The sequence below is a fragment of the Trachypithecus francoisi genome, unplaced genomic scaffold, assembly GCF_009764315.1.
Source record: "Trachypithecus francoisi isolate TF-2019V2 unplaced genomic scaffold, Tfra_2.0 Contig01579, whole genome shotgun sequence".
NCBI classification, from domain to species: Eukaryota; Metazoa; Chordata; class Mammalia; order Primates; family Cercopithecidae; genus Trachypithecus; species Trachypithecus francoisi.
Window position 1 is genome coordinate 17,137,244 of NW_022681442.1, and position 24,700 is coordinate 17,161,943.

A 24,700-nucleotide genomic window follows, 5' to 3' on the forward strand; every position below is an offset into this window, starting at 1 on the left:
GATCAAACACTATGGACTGGGACTGATGGGATTCATGACATTGCATGTTCTCCCTCCCAACTTGCTTAAAGTTTAACGTCCAGCTGGGCATTTTTGTCTTCTAGACTTCCACCCAAAGAGTTACATCCAGGTTGCTCCCAGTGTACCGTATCTGCAAATGTTTGTCTTATTTGTTCATACTACAGATTCCAGAACGGAAACAGCTTGCCATCCCAAAGACAGAGTCTCCAGAGGGCTACTATGAAGAGGCTGAGCCATATGACACATCCCTCAATGGTACATCCCAGCGGCTGGGGCTTGGGAGGGTGACTTACTGCTTCCTTCTCAGATGTTGGTGCAGACTTACCTGGGGGTAACAGATATGCTCATCCTGGGCTGGGTGACAGAGGGTAGTCTGGGCTGCTGTGATAGGAAAGCATGGTCCAAATTGGGAACTGGCCACAGAGCATTCAGCTTTTAGTCTGAATGGGGAGTCAAGACCCACAGCAGACCTAGCTGTCCTGCAAGGAGGAACGAGGGATGGCACATAACAAATAGGTTGACTGCATCTGATGTTTTCTGTGGTTCCTGCCTGCAAGTTGTAAGATTTCAGCACAAAGGTGATGGAAGAGAGGAGTGTTGGCCAACAGGCCCAAGGCCCTGGTCAGCAATGGAAGTGGTGGTCAGGCTGAGTCTGAGCTCAGTTTCCACGTTCTTTCACTGGACTCATGGTTATGATGCTCCCACTGTGTCAGGGACAGGAGCCCAGTCATCCCTAGCACTGACATTTGGTGAAAGAAGACAGACAACAAATAAACAGCATGTGTCAGTGGTGATTAGTGAGAGGATGGAAAACAGATCAGGAGCTGGGCTTCTGCAGGACAGGGGAGTTACTTTAGATAGGGAAGGCTTCTCTGATAGCATGACTTAAACAGATTCCTGAATGAAGTGGAGAGTGAGTCAGGCAGATACATTCAGGAAGAACTTTCCAGACAGAGAACATGGTATCTGCAAAAGCCCCAAGGCAGGAGAGCTCTGGGTGTGTCTGAGGAACAACAGGGAGGCCAGCATGGCAGGAGCAGGGGAGAGTGACAGGAGATGGGGACACAGATGGGGCTGCCAGCCACAGGAATGACTTTGGCCTTTCTCTGAATGAGGAAAGACTGCAAACCTCCAGAGGGTTACTTAGGGACTGGCCTCACTTAGTGTATTAGTCTGTACTCATGCTGCTAAGAAAGACATACCCAAGACTAGGTAACTTATAAAGGAAAGAGGTTTAATGGACTCGCAGTTCCACATAGTTGGAGAGGCCTCACAATCATGGCAGAAGATGAAGAGCAAAGACGTCTTACATGGCCGTAGCAAGAGAGAGCGTGTGCAGGGAAACTCCCCTTTATAAAACCATCAGATCTCATGAGACTTATTCACTATCACGAGAACAGCATGGGAAAGACTCACCCCCATGATTCAATTACCTCCCACCAGGTCCCTCCCACGACACATGGGAATTACAGGAGCTACAATTCAAGATGAAATTTGGCTGGAGACACAGTCAAACTTGTATCACTTAGGTATTGAAAAGATCACCCTGGATACTGTGTGAGCAGCTCTGTAGGCAGGGCTCATGCTAACACCCTCTGTCCTTGGCTGATGGTTCTCAGCCTGAGGAAGTTGGATCAAAAGTGCTCTTGGTTTGGGGATTTGATTACACAGGAAGGCTTCGAGGTTCAGGAAGAGGTGGTTGTGACCCTCGTCTCTGGGGCAGCTGGACTGTGGTCCTCCCCTTCTGGCCTCCTTCTCTTTCCTTCCTTTGTAAGTGAAAGGGCTTTCAAAGCATAAATCAATCAGCAGATATAAAAGGCCAGGGCCCCTGGGGCTGGGAATGAACCAGGCTGAGGAAGGTATTGTTGGTTCCATAAAGAACAGGACCAGGAATGAGATGGAACCAACCTAATTGCCCATCAACCAATGAGGGGATAAAGAAAAATGTGGTACATACACACCACAGAAGACTACTCAGCCAGAAAAAGGAATAAAATAATGTTTTTTTTGCAGAAACTTGGATGGAGCTAGAGGCCATTATTCTAAGTGAAGTAACTCAGGATGGAAAACCAAATATCCTATGTTTTCACTTATAAGTGGGAGCTAAGCTATGAAGATCCAAAGGCATAAGAGTGATATAATGGACTTTGGGGACCAGCGGGGGAAGATTGGGAGCAGGGGTGAGGGATAAAAGACTACATATTTGATACAGTGTACACTGCTCAGATGACAGGTGCACTGTCTCAGAAATCATCATTAAAGAAGGTATCCACCTGAATCCCAAAAACTATTGAAATAAAAATAAGAACAGGACCAGGAATGAGATGGGACCGGTGACTGGGAGAGGCATGGGATTCCCCTGCCCTTCCTTCACACTTACCTGCCGCCTCCTGCTGGGAACTCTGTGGGAGGTGATCGCCTGTTTGGGCTGAGTCTATTCTAAGACACTGGCTTTGTGGGCAGTCGGCACTTAGCATTGACCCACTGAGCATGCGAGGTGGTGCCAACTCCCCAGTCGGGCTGTGATTTCAGACCAAAGGCAAGGGTGCGGTGCTGCTGTCTGGATGCGCGTTGAAGGTGGAAACAGTGACTCACTGCGGTGAGCACCTCCCTGCTCTCAGGTGCGGTCGGGCCAGCAGGGGCCTGCCTGCCAGACGTGCCAGGGGGCCAGTTTGTGGGGCAGACGCTCCATCTCGACACAAACAAGTGGTCAGAAAGGCCAGCGCTTCTTGGTTTTGTCTCTCAACTGTGAGTTCATACTTGTCGTAGCCGGGACTAGGGGTCATCCCAAGGACAGCTCGAACTCACTGTGTGGAGTGGGTCAGGAAAGCTCCGAGATGGAGGAAATCCAGCTGCGAGGTGGGAGGGAACATAGTTCTGCCTGTCCTGCCAGCGAGAGGCCTGGGGATGACTTGGGGAGAAGCAGTCACGGTCAGCACAGAGGGAGGCCTTCACCTGCCTTACAAGCCGGCCTGGCCTCAGGTCCTGCCTGGTCAAACGGTGTGACATGCAGGATGTGGCCAGAGAAATGGGTGTGGGCCCCAGCCCCTTGCTATAGTTGGTGGCCATAGCGATTTGCTGACTTCCTGCAAAAGGCCAGTTGCTTGGATTCTTGACCTGCTCTATCAGCCGCGTCCCCACACTGCTCCCCTGGGTCATGTCCCTGTCTCTGAGCACATGTGTAATAAGTGCCCTGATGGCCTGTGCTAAGGGTATCGGGGTCTGCTCTGCTTGCCAGAGATACCAGGTACGTCATTGATGGTGTCTCACCCTGGGGTAATGCTAGCAGCTATAACAAATAACCCGGCAGCTTCTGTCTATAGTAACACAATGCAAACCTGTTTCTCACTCAGGGGTATTTCAGTGGGGGGCATTACTCATCCTCATGTAGGTTAGGTGCCCAGGCTCTGTCCATGTTTGTCTCGGCCACCCTCAAGGGCCACAGAATCCTCTGCAGAGAGAGAGCAGAGAACCCCTATCTGCTTCTTAACAGCACCAGCCAGTAGTGACACACATCACTTCTACCCACAGTCCCTTGGTGACAAGTAGTCACATGGTCATCTCTGGATGTGAAGGGGTCTGGATCTAGGAAATGATGTCCTTGGCTCAGCAGTGGCCTCACCCAACAGCGCACACCTCTGATGGGCAACTAACCTCTGGTGGACTGGCAGCTGGGTTGCCACATCTGGGTCTCTCTTTGTGTCTCTGCACTTGGATGTACTCCTCTCTTCATCCTGTCTCTCTTCTCTTCCCTCTGTCTGTGCTGCTGGATGCTGTGCAGGTCACTCTGGTGGATTTCTCCCCACTGGAGTCCCCAGATGGGTGCAGATGCCCGAAGGAGTCATTTACGCCACGATCACCTTGGGTACTGCTTGCTCCCCGAGCTGGAATGCCAGTGATTCTTGCCTGCTGCCTGGCTCTCAAAGATGTGTGCGTGCCCCGAGGGTGGCCACCGCCTTCTTCCAGTCCTTGTGCATGGGTCCTGCATGTGCATGCTCTGTGCAATCTTCCAGAGGAGCCATCTACTTAGCTTTCCACAGTCCCACCCCCACTGCCCGAATGTGCTATCAAAACACATGGCTAAAAGACCCACGGTGTGCATGGCTGTTCTGCCCTCAGTTCCACAGGACATAGTGAGGTAGAGTCTACCTAGGGATGGCAAATGGGGATGGAATTATCTCAGCATCCTGCCTCTCATTCCTGTTCACCCTGCCCCTCCTAGAAGCCAAGTATCTGTTTTAAGAATATGGTACTGTTTTAGTTTTGTGTTGTTTTGGAGATGGAGTCTGGCTATGTCACCCAGGCTGAAGTGCAGTGGCATGATCTTGGCTCACTGCAACCTTCACCTCCCAGGTTCAAGCGATTCTCTTGCCTCCACTCCAAGTAGCTGGGATTACAGGAGTGCAACACCAGGCCCGGCTCATTTTTGTATCTTTAGTAGAAACGGGGTTTTGCCATATTGGCCAGGCTGGTCTCGAACTCCTGGCCTCAAGTGATCTGCCCTCCGCAGCTTCCCAAAGTACTGGAATTGCAGGTGTGAGCCACCATGCCTGGCCAAGAATATCCAATGTTTATGGTGTGCTATTATGATCCCTCTTACGGGTAAAAACAATTATTAATATATTTGCTCTAAATTTCCTCCAAGGTACTCCAGGAGTATGATTTATTGTTCTTTTTTCTTTTTCTTTTTTTTTTTCTTTTTTTTATTTTGAGACAGAGTCTCGCTCTGTCGCCCAGGCTGGAGTGCAGTGGCGCGATCTCCACTCACTGCAAGCTCCGCTGCCTCCCGGGTTCATGCCATTCTCCTGCCTCAGCCTCCCGAGAAGCTGGGACTACAAGTGCCCACCACCACACCTGGCTAATTTTTTTTTTTTTTTTTGTATTTTTAGTAGAGACGGGGTTTCACCGTGTTTGCTAGGATGGTCTTGATCTCCTGACCTCATGATCTGCCCGCCTCGGCCTCCCAAAGTGCTGGGATTACAGGCGTGAGCCACGGTGCCTGGCCTTTTTTTTTTTTTTTTTTTTTTTTTTTTTTTTTTGAGACAGAATCTCACTCTGCCAGCCAGGCTGGAGTGGAGTGGCATGATCTCAGCTCACCGCAACCTCCACTTCCTGGTTCAAGCGATTCTCCTGCCTCAGCCTCCTGAGTAGCTGGGATTACAGGCATCCACCACCATGCCTGGCTAATTTTTTTTGTATTTTTGGAAAAGACATGGTTTCACCATGTTGGCCAGGCTGGTCTCAAACTCCTGACCTCAAGTGATCTGCCCAGCTTGGCCTCCTAAATTTCTGGGATTACAGGTGTTAGCTACCATGCCCAGCCTCTTTTTTTTTCTCAATGTTTTTTCTTTCATACCTAGTCCTGTTAATGATTTGCTGTTCTTAGCCTCCTAATACCCCCATGGACGAGGATGGGCAAATGTTAGAATTCTTCATGAAACGTGGGGCAACCCCAGAAGAGCAGAACAGTGTAGACTTACCCAGATTCTTCACACTAAACTCTGTAGCCCCCTCCATTAATTTTTGTTACTGAAGGAAGAATCCCAATGACAGTGTATCATTTTTTAAATGTCGCTTATTATACAGATAATGCAATACTGGCAATACGGAAAAAAATTTTTAAAATCACCCTGATCCTACCACCCATCAAATCAACTATTTTGAGCTTTTTCTATGTTGCCTTGCAGTGCTGATCTATTTGCATGTATAGTTCTAATTGTGCTTTCTCCCTTATCATACCTTAGGGAGTTTATTGAGCTGCACACCAGTTTTCAGAGTTTTAATTGATTACAATTGCATAGTAGATTCCTAAGTGGGTAAAATCATGCTTTACTTACCCAGTCCCCTTCTGCTGACTGCTAAACAGCACTTGAATGAATATCCTAACACATGTAACATTCTTCCCCACCTCTGCCCTTTTTTTGAGACAGGGTCTCACTCTGTTGCCCAGGCTGGAGTGCAGTGGCATGATCTCAGTTCATTGTAACCTTCGTCTCCTGGGCTCAAGCCATCCTCCCACCTCAGCCTCCCAAGTAGCTGGGACTGCAGGTGCATACCACCATGCCCAGCTAATTTTTGTATTTTTTGTAGAGGTGGGGTTTTGCCATGCTGCCCAGGCTGGTCTTGAACTCCTGAGCTCAAGTGATCCACTTGCCTCGGCTTCCCAGAGTGCCAGAATTACAGGCGTGAGCCACCACGCCTGGTTCCTTCTCTTTTTAAAAAATTAGTTTCCTAGGATAAAATACCAGGACTGAGATTACTGGATCAAAGAGTATGGGTGTTTTTTGGCTCTTCAAACAGGCTGCCAGACTGCTTTCTGAGAAGCCTGTGTTAAATTACATTGTCACCTGTAATCTAAGAGTTCAGGGTTCCATCCTGGATAATACTGCTATTTTCAGTCTTATTTAATAGGTATAAATTATACACTTTTATATTAAGCCATAAAGAGAAGTAGTGTCACACGACTTTTAAAGACAACTGATATTAAAATATTTAAAATGTTGTTTTTAGAAACATTAAAACACATTTTCATTGGCACTGTTGCTACAGTAACTATTGCAGGGGCCTCATCCCATTTTTCTGTATTCTAATTCAAATGTGCTTCTTAGTAAAATCAAATGTGCTTCTTAGTAAAATCAACAATATTTTATCTAGCTGTACAGATAGGAGAAAGGGCTTCTGGATTCTTCTGCCTAGACTTAGGAGCCTCTGGGCTGGTCCTTTTCTGAAGGGTGTCATGGGAATGAAGGCAGAGTGTCATTCAGCCCGACTCACGGGAAAAGAACAAGGACTGCCATGCAGAAGTCAGGGAAATAGATGCTGAGTCCATTTCCTAACTCATAGGGCTGCTGGGAATGGGAGTATCCAGTGATCAGGAGACAGTGAGCCCTCCCTGGGAAATTCGGGCAGAGCATCAAGGCTATGATAGACAGGATTCCTGTGCCGGGGGTTGGACTGAAATCCTGAGGTTCCCTTTCCTCCATGCCCTGCTTTTCAGGGATAGACGGATGGACGAATAGAGAGAGAGACAGATCGATCGATCAATCGATAGACAGATGAACTGATTGATTGATTGATTCACACGTTTGTTTTGTCCTTGAATAGAGCAGTGGGACCTGGGAACAGCAGCTCTTGCAGGGTGGTGAGGACAGAAACTAGAAACCGAGGCAGGTGGGGTATACGTAGAATCGTGCATGATGTGTGCTCTGATGAGTTTTGGGACTCTTTTGAAACGACAAAAGAGTAAGGGTTTAAGTTAGAAATGAGTAAAGGGAGTTACATTTGTGCCAGGAGGTATTAGGGAGGGAAGGCAGCAGGGTCTATGGAGGATATGAGTGGAGGTTTGAAAAGGGCTCTGACTAGGAGAGGGTATTTGGGAGGAAGAAGGTGGCCCCTTTGCCCACAAAGTATTTCCTGCCATGGTTTATTTGGACTTTTATTTCTGAGGAGCCACAGCCCCTTCCCCAGATCTAGGACTGAGCCAGGCCCAGCCAGGCCAGTGGCCATTAGAGGCCTGCCTTGCACACAGCTCAGGTGGAGTGCAGATGGCGTTCTCTTCCTCCTGAGCCCTTGGAATGCCAGAGGCCAGGCCTGGGAGAACCTGGCAGCATCCCACCCCACGCCCTTCAGCTTTCATTTGAGGAATTAGAGGCCGTGAGTAGGAGAACTGACCTGGTCAAGAGCAAACAGTTGGTCTGTGGGGCAGTGTCTTCTCAGGGTTCCTGTGGAGCTGGGAGTGACAGGATTTGAGGAGGAAAAGGGACAGACTTTGGTTTTAAGTTATGTGTGTTTTGTGGCCAGAGGCAGCATCCAGGAAGCCTCGCTGAGAGGTTTGGGGGCAGGAAAGCCAGCCCTGGGATCTGGCTGGTGGCTGTGGGGTTGGTTTGAGGGCAGGGAGAGTCGGGGGCTGTGGTCTGGCCGCTGCTGCTCCTGCCTGCTGCCCTCCCCAGTGATGCTGCTTCGGGACCGTCCCCTGCCCCATGGGGCCCTGACTGAGCTGGTCTTCCTTGCAGAGGACGGAGAGGCTGTGAGCAGCTCCTATGAGTCCTACGATGAAGAGGATGGCAGCAAGGGCAAATCGGCCCCCTACCAGTGGCCCTCGCCGGAGGCTGGCATCGAGCTGATGCGCGATGCCCGCATCTGCGCCTTCCTGTGGCGCAAGAAGTGGCTGGGACAGTGGGCCAAGCAGCTCTGTGTCATCAAGGACAACAGGCTTCTGGTCAGTCTGCCTCACGTTGTCTTGTCCCCCTGCTCCTCTCAAGGGGCAGGGACAGGGAAGGAGGGGCAGGATGGTCCCTGACCCAAGAGGTTTCGAGTTTGTTTATATCAGGAGATTTTACCTTCTCCCTAACCTGAAATTGTATACAGGATTTTGTGTGTATGGATGAATGTACTTTTTCTGAACCAGAGAGGTCTAGTAGTTTCACCAGGCTCTCAAAGAGGGCTGTGACTACCACTGCCTCCCCTGTCCCCTTCCCATCCTCCTCTTTGTGAGACAGATACACCTTTCTGTCCCCTGGTCCTCTTTCATGTCCTGTCCACTGGAGTCCATCAGGCTCCTCCAGCCCAGCCCCAATTCTGGCTACTGTTTTTGTTGTTGTTGTTGTTTTGTTTGTTTGTTGTTGTTGTTTTTGAGATAGAGTCTTGCTCAGTCACCCAGGCTGCAGTGCAGTGGTGTGATCTTGGCTCACTGCAAGCTCCACCTCCTGGATTCAAGCGATTCTCCTGCCTCAGCCTCCTGAGTAGCTGGGATTAGAGGTGCCCGCCACCACGCCCAGCTAATTTCTGTTTTTTCAGTGGAGATGGGGTTTCACCATATTGGTCAGGCTGGTCTCGAACTCCAGACTTTGTGATCCACCTGCCTCAGCCTCCCAAAATGCTGGGTTAACAGGCATGAGCCACTGCACCCGGCCCTTGCTACTGTTTTTATCTGTGCAGCATGAGAATGCTAGGTATCTTCTCAGAAACAACAATATTTTGAATTACTGATTATAAGACCAGACCCAGCAAGGAACCAGATATTACTCTGACAACAGTCCTGTTTCCTGCTATTTTAAATTAAAATTCCCAGTTGCATGTCCTGACTTGAAATTCCACGGAATTATTATAAACACCTTTTCTTGCCTAGTTACAACAGGCCCTGCTCCGTGCCAATGTTATTTCAGGTAATCCTTTTAAGCAAGCCTGTAATGTTTCCCCCATTTTACAAATAGGGAGCCAAGGGGTAAAGTATTTTCTGTGGTAGGGGAAGAGAATCCTTCCTTTCTTTGTTAACACATCATCTTCCTAACTAGGCAGAGAAGAAGCTTAGTGTTTGTGCCTTATGGATCCTTTACTCCAGAAGCCAAGCAAGCAATGCAGAGAGGTGGAGAAAGAGTGAAAGTCTGTCCACTTTGGAGAACTGAAAGGTGTCCACAAAGGACGTATTTTAGGGCCCCCCAGGCCTGGGGCAAGTTTGAACCATTTGGATAGCAGCATCCTGGAGCATCCTTGGCTGAGGCCAGTGAGAAGGAGGCTTGAGGGAGAGAGGGACAATCTGATGTGAAGAACAGGAGTTGCTGATATTTGAGGTTAAGGCTCCAGGCCTGCTTCGGGGTGTCCAGCCTCTTAGTTTTGCTGGGTAAAGTCAGGCTCTTGGTGGGTCCTGCAACGTCCAGCGGCCCCGCCTTTGCACACATCACCTCTGCCCGGCAGCCCTGGCAAAGTGGTATATTTTCTCTCTTTCCTTCCAGTGCTACAAATCCTCCAAGGACCACAGCCCTCAGCTGGATGTGAACCTGCTGGGCAGCAGCGTCGTTCACAAGGAGAAGCAAGTGCGGAAGAAGGAGCACAAGCTGAAGATCACGCCGATGAATGCCGACGTGATTGTGCTGGGCCTGCAGAGCAAGGACCAGGCTGAGCAGTGGCTCAGGGTGAGGGGGACACCAGACCACCTGGAGGGGCTCCTAGAATTGTGGCCCCCAGCCTTTCTAAAGGGATGGATGATAGGGTCAGGGGTAGAAGATTTGTGATCCTTCAAGTTTGCAGGGCTTCCTGTGTTCTAAGTGGTAGTGATCTGTCTTCTGCAAATGGGTTACAGCATGCTGCTGCTAGGTCTGAATCCCCAGTAGCCCCGACTCGGGTGCGGTTGAAATCCATTTCCCTTTTTGCCTCTAGTGAGGCATCCCCCACCTACTTACTTACTTACTTATTTATTTATTTAGAGACGGAGTCTCGCTCTGTCGCCCAGGATGGAGTGCAGTGGTGTGATCTCTGCTCACTGCAAACTCTGCCTCCCGGGTTCACGCCATTCTTCTGCCTCAGTCTCCCGAGTAGCTGGGATTACAGGCACCCGCCACCACACCTGGCTAATTTTTTGTATTTTTAGTAGAGACAGGTTTCACCGTGTTAGCCAGGATGGTCTCAATCTCCTGACCTCGCGATTCACCCGCCTCAGCCTCCCAAAGTGCTGGGATTATAGGCGTGAGCCACCGCACCCAGCTCCCCCACCTCCTTATTAAAGAAGAATATATGTTGCTGTCGTTTGCCATGTATTTGCCATAGACCAAGGACTATTAGCAACTTATCCCATGTAACCACACTGGGGATGGCTGGGGAATGTTAATGTCACCATTTTACAGGAGTGGTGATTAAGGCTCAAAGGGTGGAGGTGATGGATCCAAGTCATCTGCCAAGTGGTGGCAGCATTGGTTCTCAGACCTAGGCCCATCTGATACAGTGCTGTGCCTCCTCCCACCGCAAATGCTTGTGGTCCACTCTGCCCATGCTTCCCCGGGTGTGATAATGATGAGTCACTTGGGGAGGTGAAAAGCTGGGCTTGATGCTTCCAGCAGGTGTAAAGTTTGCACCAGGAATGGATCCCCAATTCCAGAGGGACCTCTAAACCCAGCAGGGACCCTGGTGAGGCCAGCAAGAGCCAGAGCAGCCCTTCCCCTCCTTCCTGCTGCCCCTCCCCTCCTTCCTGCTGCCCCCGCTCCCGTCACAACCACTTCAGCACAGAAGCATTCTATCTAACCTGCACCCCACCCCACTCCACCTGCCACCCAGCTAAATGTAACCACCTTGGCCAGCCTGTCAGAAACAGATCTGGACCGCCTCAGTAAAACGTGACCAAAATGTACCCACCTGAGGCACTGGTCCATCCCTAGATTGAGTACCCTAGATTTGGAGCAGGCAGGCTGTTTTTGTAAACCCACTAATTGTTTTAGAAATGCCAGGCCTGGCCTAACCAAGCTTCTAGAAGGTGCTGACAGGTATCTCAGTCTTTATTGCAAAATCTTCAAGTGGTGAAAGACAGTGGTATGTAGAAAAAGAAAGGCCAGTGCATAGACAGGTTTGTGGTTTGGCTTCACAGATCTCCATGTGGGGTGGGGTTCCTGAGAGAGCTAACAAGCTCTGAAAGGCCAGCCCTGGGCATTTAAGAGCCAGGGCTCTGAGTTCAAATCCTGGCTTCACCCCTTTTTAGCTGAGTGATTTGGGGCTGGATTCTTTAATGTGCACAAAGTGCTTAGCACTGTGCCTGGTACATACTGAGTGCTCCATGAAACTTGGATACTACAGATAAGACCACTGAGGCCCAGAGGGAGTGGGGGGCTTGTCCTGGGCTGCAGAGCTGATTAGGACCCAGAGCTCTGGGCTGTTGGTTTCCTGGCTCCTATCCCTCCCCATCCTCACTACACACACACACTCATTTGCACACATATATGCACACATGCACATTCATGTATACATTTGTACACACATGAACAAATGCACATGTATGCACATTTGCATGCATATTTATGTTCATGCATTGTGCATGCATGTACACACACACACACACACACTTGCTCCCAGTTCCCCACTCTGTTCCTCTGACTGCTCAGATCCACTGATCCTCTCCCTGCCCCCAGCTTCCCTCCCCAAACTCTCACGCCCTCTTCCTGAGACCCCTGGCCCCACTGCCTCTGCTGGTGGTTTCAAAGACAAGAACGCTTTCAGAAAGCACAGACTTTCTGTGTCTGGCCTCCACAGACAGACCCTTTCCCCCGGTCAGATAAGTGCAGAGATGGACTTGGCTGGAAATGCCTGCTCTGAGAAGCTGCCCACTCTTGCGTTTTGGCAGTAGGGGCTGGTCCGCCTGTCCGATGGGCTCTTCATCTGGCTGCATTGGGTTTGTGAACCCCATCTACCTTCCTTGGGCCTCTGTGTCCCAATTCTGCATACTCACACCCGTGCCCAGGGTGAGACAGGTATATGGCAGTAAACGGGAGCTGCTGACTATGGGACGAGGGTCCCAGTAAAGGAAGGCACAAGACAGGGCTTTTCCCGGGAAGCACAACCCTGCCCCTACCCCACTCCTGAACTCCTGGCTTAGTGGCACTTTCCCTGGGCAGGGGCATCTGTGATCTGTGTATCTGGCCCAAGCTAATAGGGATGGTAATCGTGTGCCTGGGTACTTGATATACAAGTGCTCACAGCCGGCTTCTGGCAAAGGTATTGTCCCAGCTTACAGATGCAGTGGCTGAGGCTCGGACTCAATGTCACACAGGTGCCAACTCTAGTGCCTGCGCTCTTCCCTTGACACTGGGTTGCATATTCAGTGTGGACCACAGTCCCAAACTGGAGTTCTTGGGCTCTTCTGATTTGAAACCCATTTCCACAAACTACTCTAGGCATAGACTGAAAGAGGAGGATCTTTGAAATCACTCTAATTCTGCACCTCCAAAGGGCTTCCAGGTGGGCAGTGTGTTTCTGGTCACCCTTGGAGTTCCCCCGGGAAGAAGGGAGTGCTCCTGGCTCAGACGGAGGCAATGCTTTGCATAGTCAGAGCCACTGCTGACTTTCTGCATCTGCCCCCAGCCCAGGCTCCATTCCTCCAGCAGCCCAAACCCACCTACCCACCCTTTTCTGGACCCAGCCTCCCTCCCCAGAGTCTCACGCCCTCTTCCTGAGACCCCTGCCCCATAGCCTCTGCTCGGGGTTTCAAAGACAAGAACGCTTTCAGAAGGCACAGCCTCTCTGTATCCAGCCTTTACAGAGAGACCCTCTTCTTCCACTGGTCAATGAAGCCAGTGAAGAGGCCCCTTCCCAGAGGAGAGTGGGTGGGTGGGTGGCGGCAGGCGAGTCGGGAGAGCCAGTGGGTCATTAGAACAAGGCAGTTTGCAGGCCTGCTCCTCAGGCAGTGTGGAGACTCCACAGAGAGTTGCCTGACCTCTGGAAAGCCAGAGGGACTGTCTAGCAAGGCAGTTGTTCATCACATCTACAACAGAACAGTAGTCCTGCCTGGAGTGGTGGCAGGAAAGGGGCTCATGGAGCCCTGGGCTGTGGCTCTGGTCATCTTTGGCCTTTGCTGCCAAGGCCCCCCTTCGCGTGCCCCTGAACATGTGGGACCTGCAGAAAGGAGCCTAAACAACGAGCCCTCCCCACTGCAGCCTGCCCAGCTGGGCCCGGGGCCACATGCAGGCCTTGGGGCTGGGGTAGGGGCCCTCCTCCTTGGAAATTCTTCTTCTCTCTCTCTTCCACCCATTATCCGCTGACCTGCAGGGCCCCTGGCTTCGGCCTGGCTGTGAGTGCTGGCCGGAGGACCTCAGCCTCTGCTAACGGCTTCCCTCCTGCCTCAGGTCATCCAGGAAGTGAGCGGCCTGCCTTCCGAAGGAGCATCTGAAGGAAACCAGTACACCCCGGATGCCCAGCGCTTTAACTGCCAGAAAGTAAGCCTCTGCCCTGCCTGGAGGGAGAATCTCCTTCTATGTTTTCTCGAAAAATTGAAAGTGTAAAATTGGGAGCTTCGTTTCATATTTCAGTCCAATTAATAAGAAACATACAATGCTGGAGGCCGGGCACGGTGGGCTCACGCCTGTAATCCTAGCACTTTGGGAGGCTGAGGCAGGTGGATCACCTGAGGTCAGGGATTCAAGACCAGCCTGGCCAATGTGGTGAAACCCTGTCTCTACTAAAAATACAAAAATTAGCCAGGCATGGTGGTGGGCGCCTGTAATCCCAGCTACTCGGGAGCCTGAGGCAGGAGAATCGCCTGAACCCAGGAGGTGGAGGTTGCAGTGAGCCGAGACAGCGCCACTGTACTCCAGCCTGGGTGACAGAGGGAGACTCCATCTCAAAAAAAAAGAAAAAAAGGAAAAGAAACATACGCTGCTTGGAAAAGAGCAGTAACTCTAGCTTGGCAGGAAAATGGAGGAAACGGATACAGACCTAAAATATTTTCTTGCTTGTGGGTGCGGGGGGTGGGCAGGTGGGGGGGACGGGGGAAGCTTTATTGGAACAAAAGTCACTTTGGCCTGCATTCTTAAATAGGGAGATTGATTTTATGAGGCACTTCCTTCCCCCTTATTCCTCAGCAGGGCCTCTGGGTCTGGGGTACTGTGTCAAGGCTGATTGCAACCAAAGGGCTGTAGTGTTCATTTGCATGGTGCTTTGGGGGAGCTTTGGGCTTAAAGGTCAAGGCTGAAGAAGGTGAATTAGGTTCTGGCCAAAAGGAGGATTGTCACCTGTGGGGTCACATTTCCTGTCCCTGAGTACCTGCAGGTAGGTGTCCTGAAGTGTGGACACCACAACAGTCAGAACGTCACTGTGGCTCCTCTTGGGGTCCCCACCCCGGCCGTGGGGAAAACGAGACACACAGAGGGCTGGAGCAGAAAGGAGGCCACTTACTCTCCAGAAGGCACAGGTCATCCCACATGGAGAAATAGCCCACAGTCCCTCCAGATTCCAGAGTGACTCGGGAGGGGCCATTTTTCATGGTCTCATTTATTCCTTGGCCACTGACAAGAAAACAAAAGTTGGAACGAATTTGGGTTTTCTTCACATTGGGGTGAGAATCAAGAGCTGTCCCTAAAGATTCGGCATGCAGTGCTTCCCTGGCCTGGGACTGCTGGCCCTGGACCCTGCCTAAGGCCGGTCCTGTTGCTTGGGAGGCCGTCAGCTTGTTTTCTAGAGGTCTGGAGTCGGTGACGCTCTAAACGCAACTTGATTGGAACGTTCTGAGGATTTCATGTTCTAACAGCAGCTGCTACACTTTTCTAGGGATCATCTTGAGTCCCCAACAGCCCTGTGAGCAGATGGGGATGTCACCCCTATGTGACACCTGCAGAGTGAGGCTCAGAGAGGCTCATTTCACTCGGGCACCAGCCTGGCAGCAGAATGCTCCGGCCAGGACTCAGATCACATGGTCTGCTCCTGTGCAGATGAACCAGCTCGCGTTGCTGGAACAGTCAGCTCTCAAAAGACTTCACACTCGCAGTATGAGTGGTTGCTAGCTTGGCAGTCAACGCCATCGGGGACACACACTCTAATGCCACCCCTGAGCAACCTGCTTGCCCTGCCCACTGCCTACGGGGTCACCGTCACATCAGGTTGAGCAGCCATTTGGAAGTTGGGCCAGTGTCCTACCAGCGACCTGGATTCTGCCATTTAGGTGGCCGGCAGGGGTTTGCTCAGGCATATAACCTCTGGCATACAATGAAGAACCATCTGTTATTTTCCCTTAAATTGTGGTCTCCAAGGTAACTGTTCCCAGCTAGTGATCCCCATTCATGTCTCTTTTGTCCATAGCCAGATACAGCTGAGAAGTACCTGTCAGCTTCAGAGTATGGGAGCTCCGTGGATGGCCACCCTGAGGTCCCAGAAACCAAAGATGGTAACATCGTGTGATCGGGAGGGGAATGGTGTCCCAGGCTGTGAGACTGGGCTGTCGGGTTCAACCCTAATGGGTTTTAGCAGCTGGTTCTAACATGGCCTCCCATTAATAAACTACTTGGAAATACTGCTAATAGATTCAGGAAAAAGGGAAACATGGCCAAATTGAAGTTAAGCTTCATGAAATGCTGGGGATAGAATGTTCTTCCATTTCTTCTTGTTTGCTAACCCTATTTCAAATCTCTTTGAGCCAGTACAGTCTGTAAAGATTCTCAAGTGGTTGTATATTCTATAAGAAGTCTATGTACCCCTCTTGAATGTGTGACTTTAAAGACACCTGACTCTGGCCTGTGGCTCCTGGTTTGGGGAGATGTGTGTGTGTGCATATGTGCGCGCATATGTAGCGGGGAGGGATGGGTGGATGGAGTGGAAATGGGTTTGCTATTTTTTCCATCTCTCATGGGCATGCGGATGGACCACGTGCAATACCAATTGCTTTCTGTCTCATCTTGACAGTCAAGAAGAAATGTTCTGCTGGCCTCAAACTGAGCAACCTAATGAATCTGGGCAGGAAGAAATCCACCTCACTGGAGCCTGTGGAGAGGTCCCTCGAGACATCCAGTAAGAATTGTAGCTACCTCCGGGACCAGAGGCTTATTCCCTGGGCTGGAGCCTGCAGGAAGGCGAGCTCAGACAGTGAAGGCAGGGGGTTTTAGGTCTTTCGTGAACATCTCTAGGGATGGAGAGCCTGCAGCCGTCAGGTTCCCATCTGTTGTTACTGTAGGCAGTTCTTTATGCCTGATCCAACTCTCTCTTGCTGCATTGTTGGGGCCTTTGTGGAAGTGAAGGGTAACTGATTGGTGTCCTCCTAGAATTCTTTTAAAAATGATGTTCATTTGATCTGTATTTACAGGGTATGGCAGGGACCATGTTAAAAGGGGACCAAGCAGAAGGATGGCAGGCACAGTACTGAGAGCTCACAGCCTGCCTGAGGGAGGTGATGATTTTATACCCATAAGCATGCACTGTGCCATCTTCGTAGCTATCGGGACTCAGGGACAGAGAGAACTTTTCTTGCCCTGGGGTCAGAGATAGCTTTGTGGACCTGAGCCTTGAGGGGCATGTAGGAGCGGAATGGTAGCTGTGGACAGGAGCAGTGACTCTGAGATGGGAACAGCCGAGACCATGAAGGGGACAATGAGAACCCTGTACTGGTGCAGAGGGTATGGGTGCAGGAAGGCTCTTAGAGGTCATCTCTACAGCCTTCGCTCATACTTGGGGAAACTGAGGCTAGGAGGAGTGACAAGCCTTTCCTGGGAAATATCTTGGGGTGCGCCTGGTATCTTGATCCCCAAGCTGATCCCACGTTGGAGGTCATCCTTCCTGGGGCCTGAAGGCCATTGTCCCATCTCTGGGTTCCCTTCCTGAGTCCCAGCTGAGTTTTCTTGTGTTTTGAGGCTGGCAGGGTAGTGGGGGTGGGCTAGGAAGGCAGTAGACACGGGTGTATCTTTGCATTCTCCTGCTTCTCCAGCCAGGGTGCCAGGCAGTGGCCTCAGGGGGCATGATGTTTGGCCTGGGAGCCCGGTCCCTGTGAGTCACTGTTTAAGAGATGTGGCTGGGTTATTGCTGGATGTCTACTCAGCAGTGAAGCATGCTCCCTGTGGCTAGGGGAGGACAGAGAGAACCACAGCTGCTCTCCTTCCCAGGACTGTGGGGGTGCTTAACACATCTGAGATCCCACCGCTCATGATCCAAAGTCCAGAGGATTATGATGGGTGTGTGTGGCATCTCTGTCCTGATCTTTAATTCTACCACTTTGTGTTAATATGGCTTGGCAATATGCATGATCCCCACTGTGTATCCAGCACTGGGCCAGGCAGGAAGGCAGCTGTGCACTTTCACCCTATTGCCTGGTTCAGCAGGCCAAAGCTCAGGGTAGCTTCCAATCCCTTAGGACAGGGAAGGTGTCTGATGGGTTCTGAAGCTGAGATTCCATGGGGACTCTAAGGAAGCCCAGAGGCGGTGCCAGCCCAGAACACACCTGGACACCCATGCCCTCCTGTCCCCGCATCCCCTCCTGTACCTGCATCCCCTTCTGTGCCCGCATCCCCTCCTAGATCTGCAGCCCCAACCCCTCCTGCATCTGCGTCCCCTCCTGCATCTGCGTCCCCTCCTGCACCTGCATCCCCTCCTGCAGCCCAGTCCCGTCCTGCATCTGTGTCCCCTCCTGCACCTGCGTCCCCTCCTGCACCTGCATCCCCTCCTGCATCTGCATCTCCTCCTGCAGACCCGCTCCCTCCTGCAGCCCCGTCCCCTCCTGCATCTGCGTCCCCTCCTGACTCCGCGTGCTCTCCTGCATCTGCATCCCCTCCTGCAGCCCAGTCCCCTCCTGCATCCCCGTCCCCTCCTGCATCTGCACTTCTTCCTGCAGGTTACCTGAATGTGCTCGTGAACAGCCAGTGGAAGTCTCGGTGGTGCTCTGTCAGGGACAATCACCTGCACTTCTACCAGGACCGGAACCGGAGCAAGGTGGCCCAGCAACCCCTCAGCCTGGTGGGTTGCGAGGTCATCCCAGACCCCAGCCCCGACCACCTCTACTCCTTCCGCATCCTCCACAAGGGCGAGGAGCTGGCCAAGCTTGAGGTACCACCGGCCTGCAGGGCAGGGAGCAGGGTCAGCCAGGATGTGGCAGTGGTGGCTGTTTGCTGCCAGTCTCCAGGACTGTAATCCTACCAAGGAAGAATCAATGTCCCCACGTGTTATTTTTACTTCGTTTGCCTGAGATTGTTTGCATTTTTAAAAATTTCCATTCCTTTTCTGACCTCAGGGTGGTTGCATTATAGGAGTGGAGCCATGCGCTACTTCCTGCACTTGGGGCAGGAGGAGTATTTTTAACTCCCTGAGCCACTGGAAAAAAGCTGCTGGGGATTCAAAGTGGGTGCTGTTTTGTTTGGGTGTCACCAGCTGGGACAGCCTCTAGGCCCAGTACATAAAAACCACACTGTTAGAGCTTATCTGGGGGGAAAAATTCACTTTGTGATACAATTACATTCCTCTCACTCCCCATCCTGTTTGATATGTTACATTTACCAAAATAAGAAGTGATATAATGCCTTGCAAGCTGCTGCAAGCGGAGACTGAGTCTCTTCCACGCATGGAAGCACCCACTTGCCCGTGAATGCTCCTTCACTTAGTCTTTGATGAGAAGGTCCTCATTCAAACTTCGCTCCAATCCTGCCCTCTGGTGGCTGAGAGACCCACATCTCAATTGCTTCCCAGGGTCTAGCTTATAGCTTATATTTGTCCATTCAGCTGTTCCCCATCAACAAACATCTCCTCAGTACAGGAATATGGTGGACAAGAGCAATATGGGCTCCCTGTCCTTGTGGCACTTATGTCCTAGTTTGGGAGTGTGATGTTATTCAGCAAATCACCCAACCGATCGCTGAGCTTCAATGACTGGAGAGAAGTGGGGAGGGTGCTATAGATTTGTACTGGGGGCTGGGTGACAGGCTGGAGGGGAAGGAGAGGGCTTGATCCTAGGAGCAACAGAGCCCCGATGGCTTTCAGGGGAGGGCGGCAAGCTCAGATCGGGGTTCTGAGATGCTTCCTCCAGCTACTGGGGTGGGAGTGGATGGAAGGGGGCAAGAAGGGACCTGTTAGGAAGCTGTCACAGCTGTCCAGGGCAGAGATGCAGCCTGGACAAGGGAAGGCCTATGAAAAGCTATTTAGAATCCAGTTGAAACTAAGTGGGGGTTGGGCATAGTGGCTCACACCTGTCACCCCAGCACTTTGGGAGGCCAAGGCAGGTGGATCACCTGAGGTCAGGAGTTTGAAACCAGCCTGGCCAACATGGTGAAACCCTGTCTCTACTAAAAATACAAAAATTAGCTGGGGCTGGTGGGGCACCTGTAGTCCCAGCTACTTGGGAGGCTGACAGGAGAATTGCTTGAAGCCGGGAGGCAGAGGCTGCAGTGAGCCAAGATCCTGCCACTGCGCTCCAGCCTGGGCCACAGAGTGAGATTCTGTCTTTAAAAAAAAAAAAAAAAAACCGTGAAAAGGAAATCAGCTAAATGTCAAATTCTGTTCATCAATACCTCTTTGGTGAAGAGAATGTAGCAGCAAAAGTGATGGAGCTATGGGTTATACCAAAGGGAGCTGATTTTCCTCATGAAAATAAACCTATAGCTTTGATTAAATGGGCAGTTTTTTCTCATTTTAAAGAAACAATGTTGACATTTTAACTGAGGTACCTAATGGATGAATTTGATTAGAATGCATTGTCCCCTGGGGAAAAAAAATACCAAATTCACTGGGATTTTGATCACAATTTAGCAGCTGAGCTAGTGTAAGGCATTTAAAAGTTGTCCCGACTTTACTGGAGCCATGAACAAAAACAAATTTGAATGTTGTTATTTCTTAGGGATCCAGGGAGTCTTGTTGTATATGGGATTAAGGTGATGACATGCATCGTTCATAAAATACAAGTGTCCACTTAAAAGACAATTTTTTAATCATTTTAAAACTAACAGGTGGTCACTAACAATTTTTAATAGTGATCACCTGGTGATAAGTTTTCACCTCCTAGAAACACAATGTATATAAATCTCATATGGTCCTTAGGAGAAAAGTCCACAGCATTACTGAGGTGGCATCAAGATGTCACTGACAGGAAATGTTATTTGGGGCCATTGGGGGGTGGGATAGGCTGGCGAGCAGGAAGAGCATGGCCCTGGGCTGTTACAGAGGCTTTTGTGGGTGGGCTCTGGGGTAGGGGTACGGTCATGGCCTGGTGGGGAGGGGCTGGCACCAGGCAGCACAGCCTGGCTGTGCTCATATCTCTCTTGGCCTCGTTCCAGGCCAAGTCTTCCGAGGAAATGGGCCACTGGCTGGGTCTCCTGCTCTCCGAGTCAGGCTCCAAGACAGACCCAGAAGAGTTCACCTACGACTATGTGGATGCCGACAGGGTTTCCTGTATTGTGAGTGCGGCCAAAAACTCCCTCTTGTGAGTAATTTGGACCCTTCCTCTGTATACTCTCCTATTCCTGGCCATGCTGTAGGCCCTGGGTCAGCCGGAGTCCAGGGCAGCAGAGAACACAGGGTCCCACCCCTCTCTACCCAGCAGCAGGAAGGTGGGAAGCCAAGGAGCAGCCCTCCGGGAGGCCCGGCCAATGGCCAGGAGCTAAGCTAAGAGCAAGGAGCCGAGCCAGGCTTTGGGCCCTGGGGGCGGCTTTGGCATCCTCGGCAGCAGTTAGACTTTCCAGCTCTTCCGGGCAGAGCTGTCACTTTTCCTGACCTCCTACTTGTCCTTCCAGTGAATCCCTCACTGGATCTCCAGCACACTCTGGAGAAAAGCAGGTCAGGGGGTGGTGCTTCTGTTTCCAGATGACCAAACGGGCTGAGGGGGAGGCGTTCTTTGGTCAGGGTGGTAGAGCTAGTCTCGTGGAAGCCGGCCGAGCCACTGAAACAGAATCAGTTTTCTCATGGACCAGACAGGGATAGTGTGGCGGGCGCCACCCCAAGTGTATTGTGAAGATGAAATGAGAAGGGGTTTTTTTGTTGTGGTTGCTGGAAGGGGATCCTAGAAGGGAGGAATCGGGGAGAAGATAGCAAAGGGATCCTCCTAGGACGAGGCGTATGGGCAAGGGAAGGTTGTCTTTCTGGGAGGAAAATCTTGAACCAAGAATTCCAGGAAGAAGGCACTGGGAAAGAGGGAGGAGGTGCCCTCTGATCCGTGGAGGTGGGTGTCCCACTTTCATGGCAACCACTTTGATGGCAACCACTCATCACTGGGAATCCTTGGACCCTGGTGCTTTTGCCACCCTGCCCCGGGTGCTTCATGCATGCCACCTCGGCCTGTTTCCAGACTGATGCAGAGAAAATTCTCAGAGCCCAACACCTACATCGATGGCCTGCCTAGCCAGGACCGCCAGGAGGAGCTGTATGATGACGTGGAACTGTCAGAGCTCACAGCTGCGGTAAGGACCCGGCCAGGCAGCGGCCTGGGACTCTCCAGCCCTCCTCCTCCAAACCTCAGTGCCTCAATGCCAGAGATCATTAGAGTATCCCTGAGATTGAGTGGGTTCTGAGTCACCTACCAGTCCATCAGTGCAGACACCTAAGTGCAACAAGGCTGTCTCCTATACGTGAGGCTGTGCAGTCTGCTTGGCTTGGGGACTTTTCTAGATGAAACACTGGTGAACCACTCTGGTCAGGGCTAGGGGTGTGGTGGTGGGATTGGGAGTGGAGGCACCAGTAGGCTCCCAGGCCCAAATCGACTGTCGAGTGAGATGATCACACCGATGGCAGCTTCCACGTGCTGGGCACTGAAGCCTGTGCTGAGCTGAGGACCTCCTACAGATGATCTCCTTGAACCCTAACCACCTTATGGGAAGGTGCTGCTCTTTACCTCTTTAGATGAGGAAACAAGGTTCACGGAAGTTAAGTGCCCTGTCTGGTCTTCCACCTTGAGTGACATATCTAGGACTCAACCAGTGGCCCCCACCAGGAGGGAGTGAGATCTCTTGGACCATTGTGAGGTGGGCACCAGAGCTGTGAGGCAGGGCTGGTGCCCCCTCCACAGCTGAGGGAGTGGAGGTAATGGTGAATGCCCCAGACACTCTCTCTTCTGCAGGCAGAGCCTACCGAGGAAGCCACCCTTGTTGCGGATGACCCAAGTGAGAGGGAATCTGACCGAGTGTACCTGGACCTCACACCTGTCAAGTCCTTTCTGCATGGCCCCAGCAGTGCCCAGGCCCAGGCCTCCTCCCCGACGTCGTCCCACCTGGACAATGCGACTGAGGCCCTCCCTACAGACCCAGGCCCAGGCCCCACCCCAGATGAGCCCTGCATGAAGTGTCCAGAGAACCTGGGGGAACAGGTACAGGCCCTCCCCTGCAGGAAAGCCAGACCACCTTCCCACAGCCCTTCAGCCAGCTGAGCCAGGTCTGCTTTCCCCCACAGCAGCTGGAGAGTCTGGAGCCAGAGGAGCCTTCTCAGAGAATCACCACCGTCAAAATCCAGACTGAACAGCAGAGAATCTCCTTCCCACCGAGCTGCCCTGACACCGTGGTGGCCACCCCACCTGGTGCCAGCCCACCTGTGAAGGACAGGTTGCGCGTGACCAGTGCAGGTACTTGTGCTTGGGGAAGTTAGCCCGATTCCATCTGTATTAGTCAGGGTTCTCCAGGGGGACAGAACTAACAGGATAGATGTACATATGAAAGGGCGTTTATAAAGGAGAATTGACTCACACGATCACACAGTGTAAGTCCCATAACAGACCATCTGCAAGTTGAGGAGCAAGGAAGCCAGTTAGTGGATCAGTCCGAGTCCCAAAGCCTCAAAAGTAGGGAAGCCGACAATGCAGTCTTCAGTCTGTGGCCAAAGGCCTGAGAGCCCCTGGCAAACGACTGGTATAAATCCAAGAGTCCAAAAGCTGAAGAACTTGGAGTCTGACGTTCGAGGGCAGGAAGCATCCAGCACAGGAGAAAGATGAAGGCTGGAAGACTCAGCAAGTCAAGTCCTTCCATGTTCTTCTGCCTGCTTTATTCTAGCCACGCTGGCAGCTGATTAGATGGTGCCCACCCAGACTGAGAGCGGGTCTGCCTCTCCCCGTCCACTGACTCAAATGTGAATCTCCTTTGGCAACACCCTCACAGACACTCCCAGCAACAGTACTTTGCATCCTTCAATCCAATCAAGTTGACACTCAATATTAACCATCACACCATCCTTTTCAGATTAGGAAACAAGTTCAGAGAGGTAGAGGGACCTGTCCAGGTCTGGCATCCAGCCTAGCAGGGCTCTGTGCCAAAGCCCCAGGTTCTATCCGAGCCAGTAGATTGGGGACAGCCCTCATGATCCAGTTGTGCTGACCTGGGGCTTCCCTCTCTGGGTCTGTAGAGATCAAGCTTGGCAAGAATCGGACAGAAGCTGAGGTGAAGCGGTACACAGAGGAGAAGGAGAGGCTTGAAAAGAAGAAGGAAGAAATCCGGGGGCACCTGGCTCAGCTCCGGAAAGAGAAACGGGAGCTAAAGGAAACCCTATTGAAATGTACAGGTAAGGGGCCTAAGGGGCCCCCCCAGTTGGGAGGGACCCTCAGCTCAGAGGGCTGTTGTAGGCTTAACTTTTTGGTGGAAGATCTGGCTGTCACCTGCCTTCCCAATCAGTGGGCCCTGGCCCCTTCAACTCTTGGCCTAGGTGGGTGCTCCTTGTGTGTCCTCTTTCCTCCAATCCTGTCTGAAAGGTCATTCTCCTGGACATAGAGAGAAAGCCTATGACAGAACATCAATAGGACCAGCAGGTCATTGTGAAAAGCTAGTTAAAGGAAGAAGTTTTGTGGATTATGCATAGGCCATAAGTATTTTATTGTCACTTAAATGCATATTCCTTGGCCCATCTTTTGAGGACCTGGCACTGCAGACTTTTTGAGCTCTGGTCGGCTGACTGGAGTCTCATGTCATCCTTCATGCATTAACTACACCTGTTAATGCATCAGCTTTCATTTCTTTAAAGTCAACAAAAACTTAAGACACTTGCCAAGAAGTCTTTCTAGATTATCTTCCAAATCACACTCATATCATTTGACAGCTATTTCCTGGCAATCTGCTGCATTTAAAATTTTAAAATTAAAAACAATTGAGATGGGGTCTCACAATGTTGCCCAGGCTGGTCTAGAGCTTGAGCCCAAGGGACACCTGCCTTGGCCTCTCAAAGTGCTGGGATTACAGGTGTAAACCACCATGACCAGCTGCAACCTGCCTCTTCTAGAACCTTTTCAAAGTATTTGACTTAGTGTTCATGGAGTAACTTTGTGTTTATTTAAATTGTAGAGGTGCATGAACAAGCAGTGCAGGTTTGGGGACAAATTCAGCTGACTGGTGAGGGAAGGTCTTGAGGATGCAAAGTTACCCACTGGCTTTTCTTCTTTTTTTGAGACAGAGTCTTGCTCTGTTGCCCAGGCTGGCATGTAGTGATGCAATCTTGGCTCACTGCAACCTCTGCCTCCCAGGTTCAAGTGATCCTCCTGAGTAACTGGGATTAA

The 24,700-nt window shown here is 51.3% G+C and overlaps 1 protein-coding gene across 4 annotated transcripts in view; it reads left to right on the forward strand.

The window, feature by feature from the left end:
* Positions 1 to 24,700, forward strand: part of AFAP1L2 (actin filament associated protein 1 like 2) — a 107,823-nt gene that overhangs the window by 79,863 nt on the left and 3,260 nt on the right. For all 4 annotated transcript variants that reach the window (XM_033182006.1, XM_033181996.1, XM_033181986.1 and 1 more), the window contains 12 exons: positions 186 to 276; positions 8,034 to 8,239; positions 9,753 to 9,932; positions 13,623 to 13,712; positions 15,571 to 15,655; positions 16,171 to 16,275; positions 18,086 to 18,297; positions 20,514 to 20,659; positions 21,521 to 21,632; positions 22,289 to 22,534; positions 22,618 to 22,786; positions 23,560 to 23,715. In XM_033182006.1, coding sequence (XP_033037897.1) covers positions 186 to 276; positions 8,034 to 8,239; positions 9,753 to 9,932; positions 13,623 to 13,712; positions 15,571 to 15,655; positions 16,171 to 16,275; positions 18,086 to 18,297; positions 20,514 to 20,659; positions 21,521 to 21,632; positions 22,289 to 22,534; positions 22,618 to 22,786; positions 23,560 to 23,715 — 1,798 coding nt within the window. The remainder of the gene's footprint in view (positions 1 to 185; positions 277 to 8,033; positions 8,240 to 9,752; positions 9,933 to 13,622; positions 13,713 to 15,570; positions 15,656 to 16,170; positions 16,276 to 18,085; positions 18,298 to 20,513; positions 20,660 to 21,520; positions 21,633 to 22,288; positions 22,535 to 22,617; positions 22,787 to 23,559; positions 23,716 to 24,700) is intronic.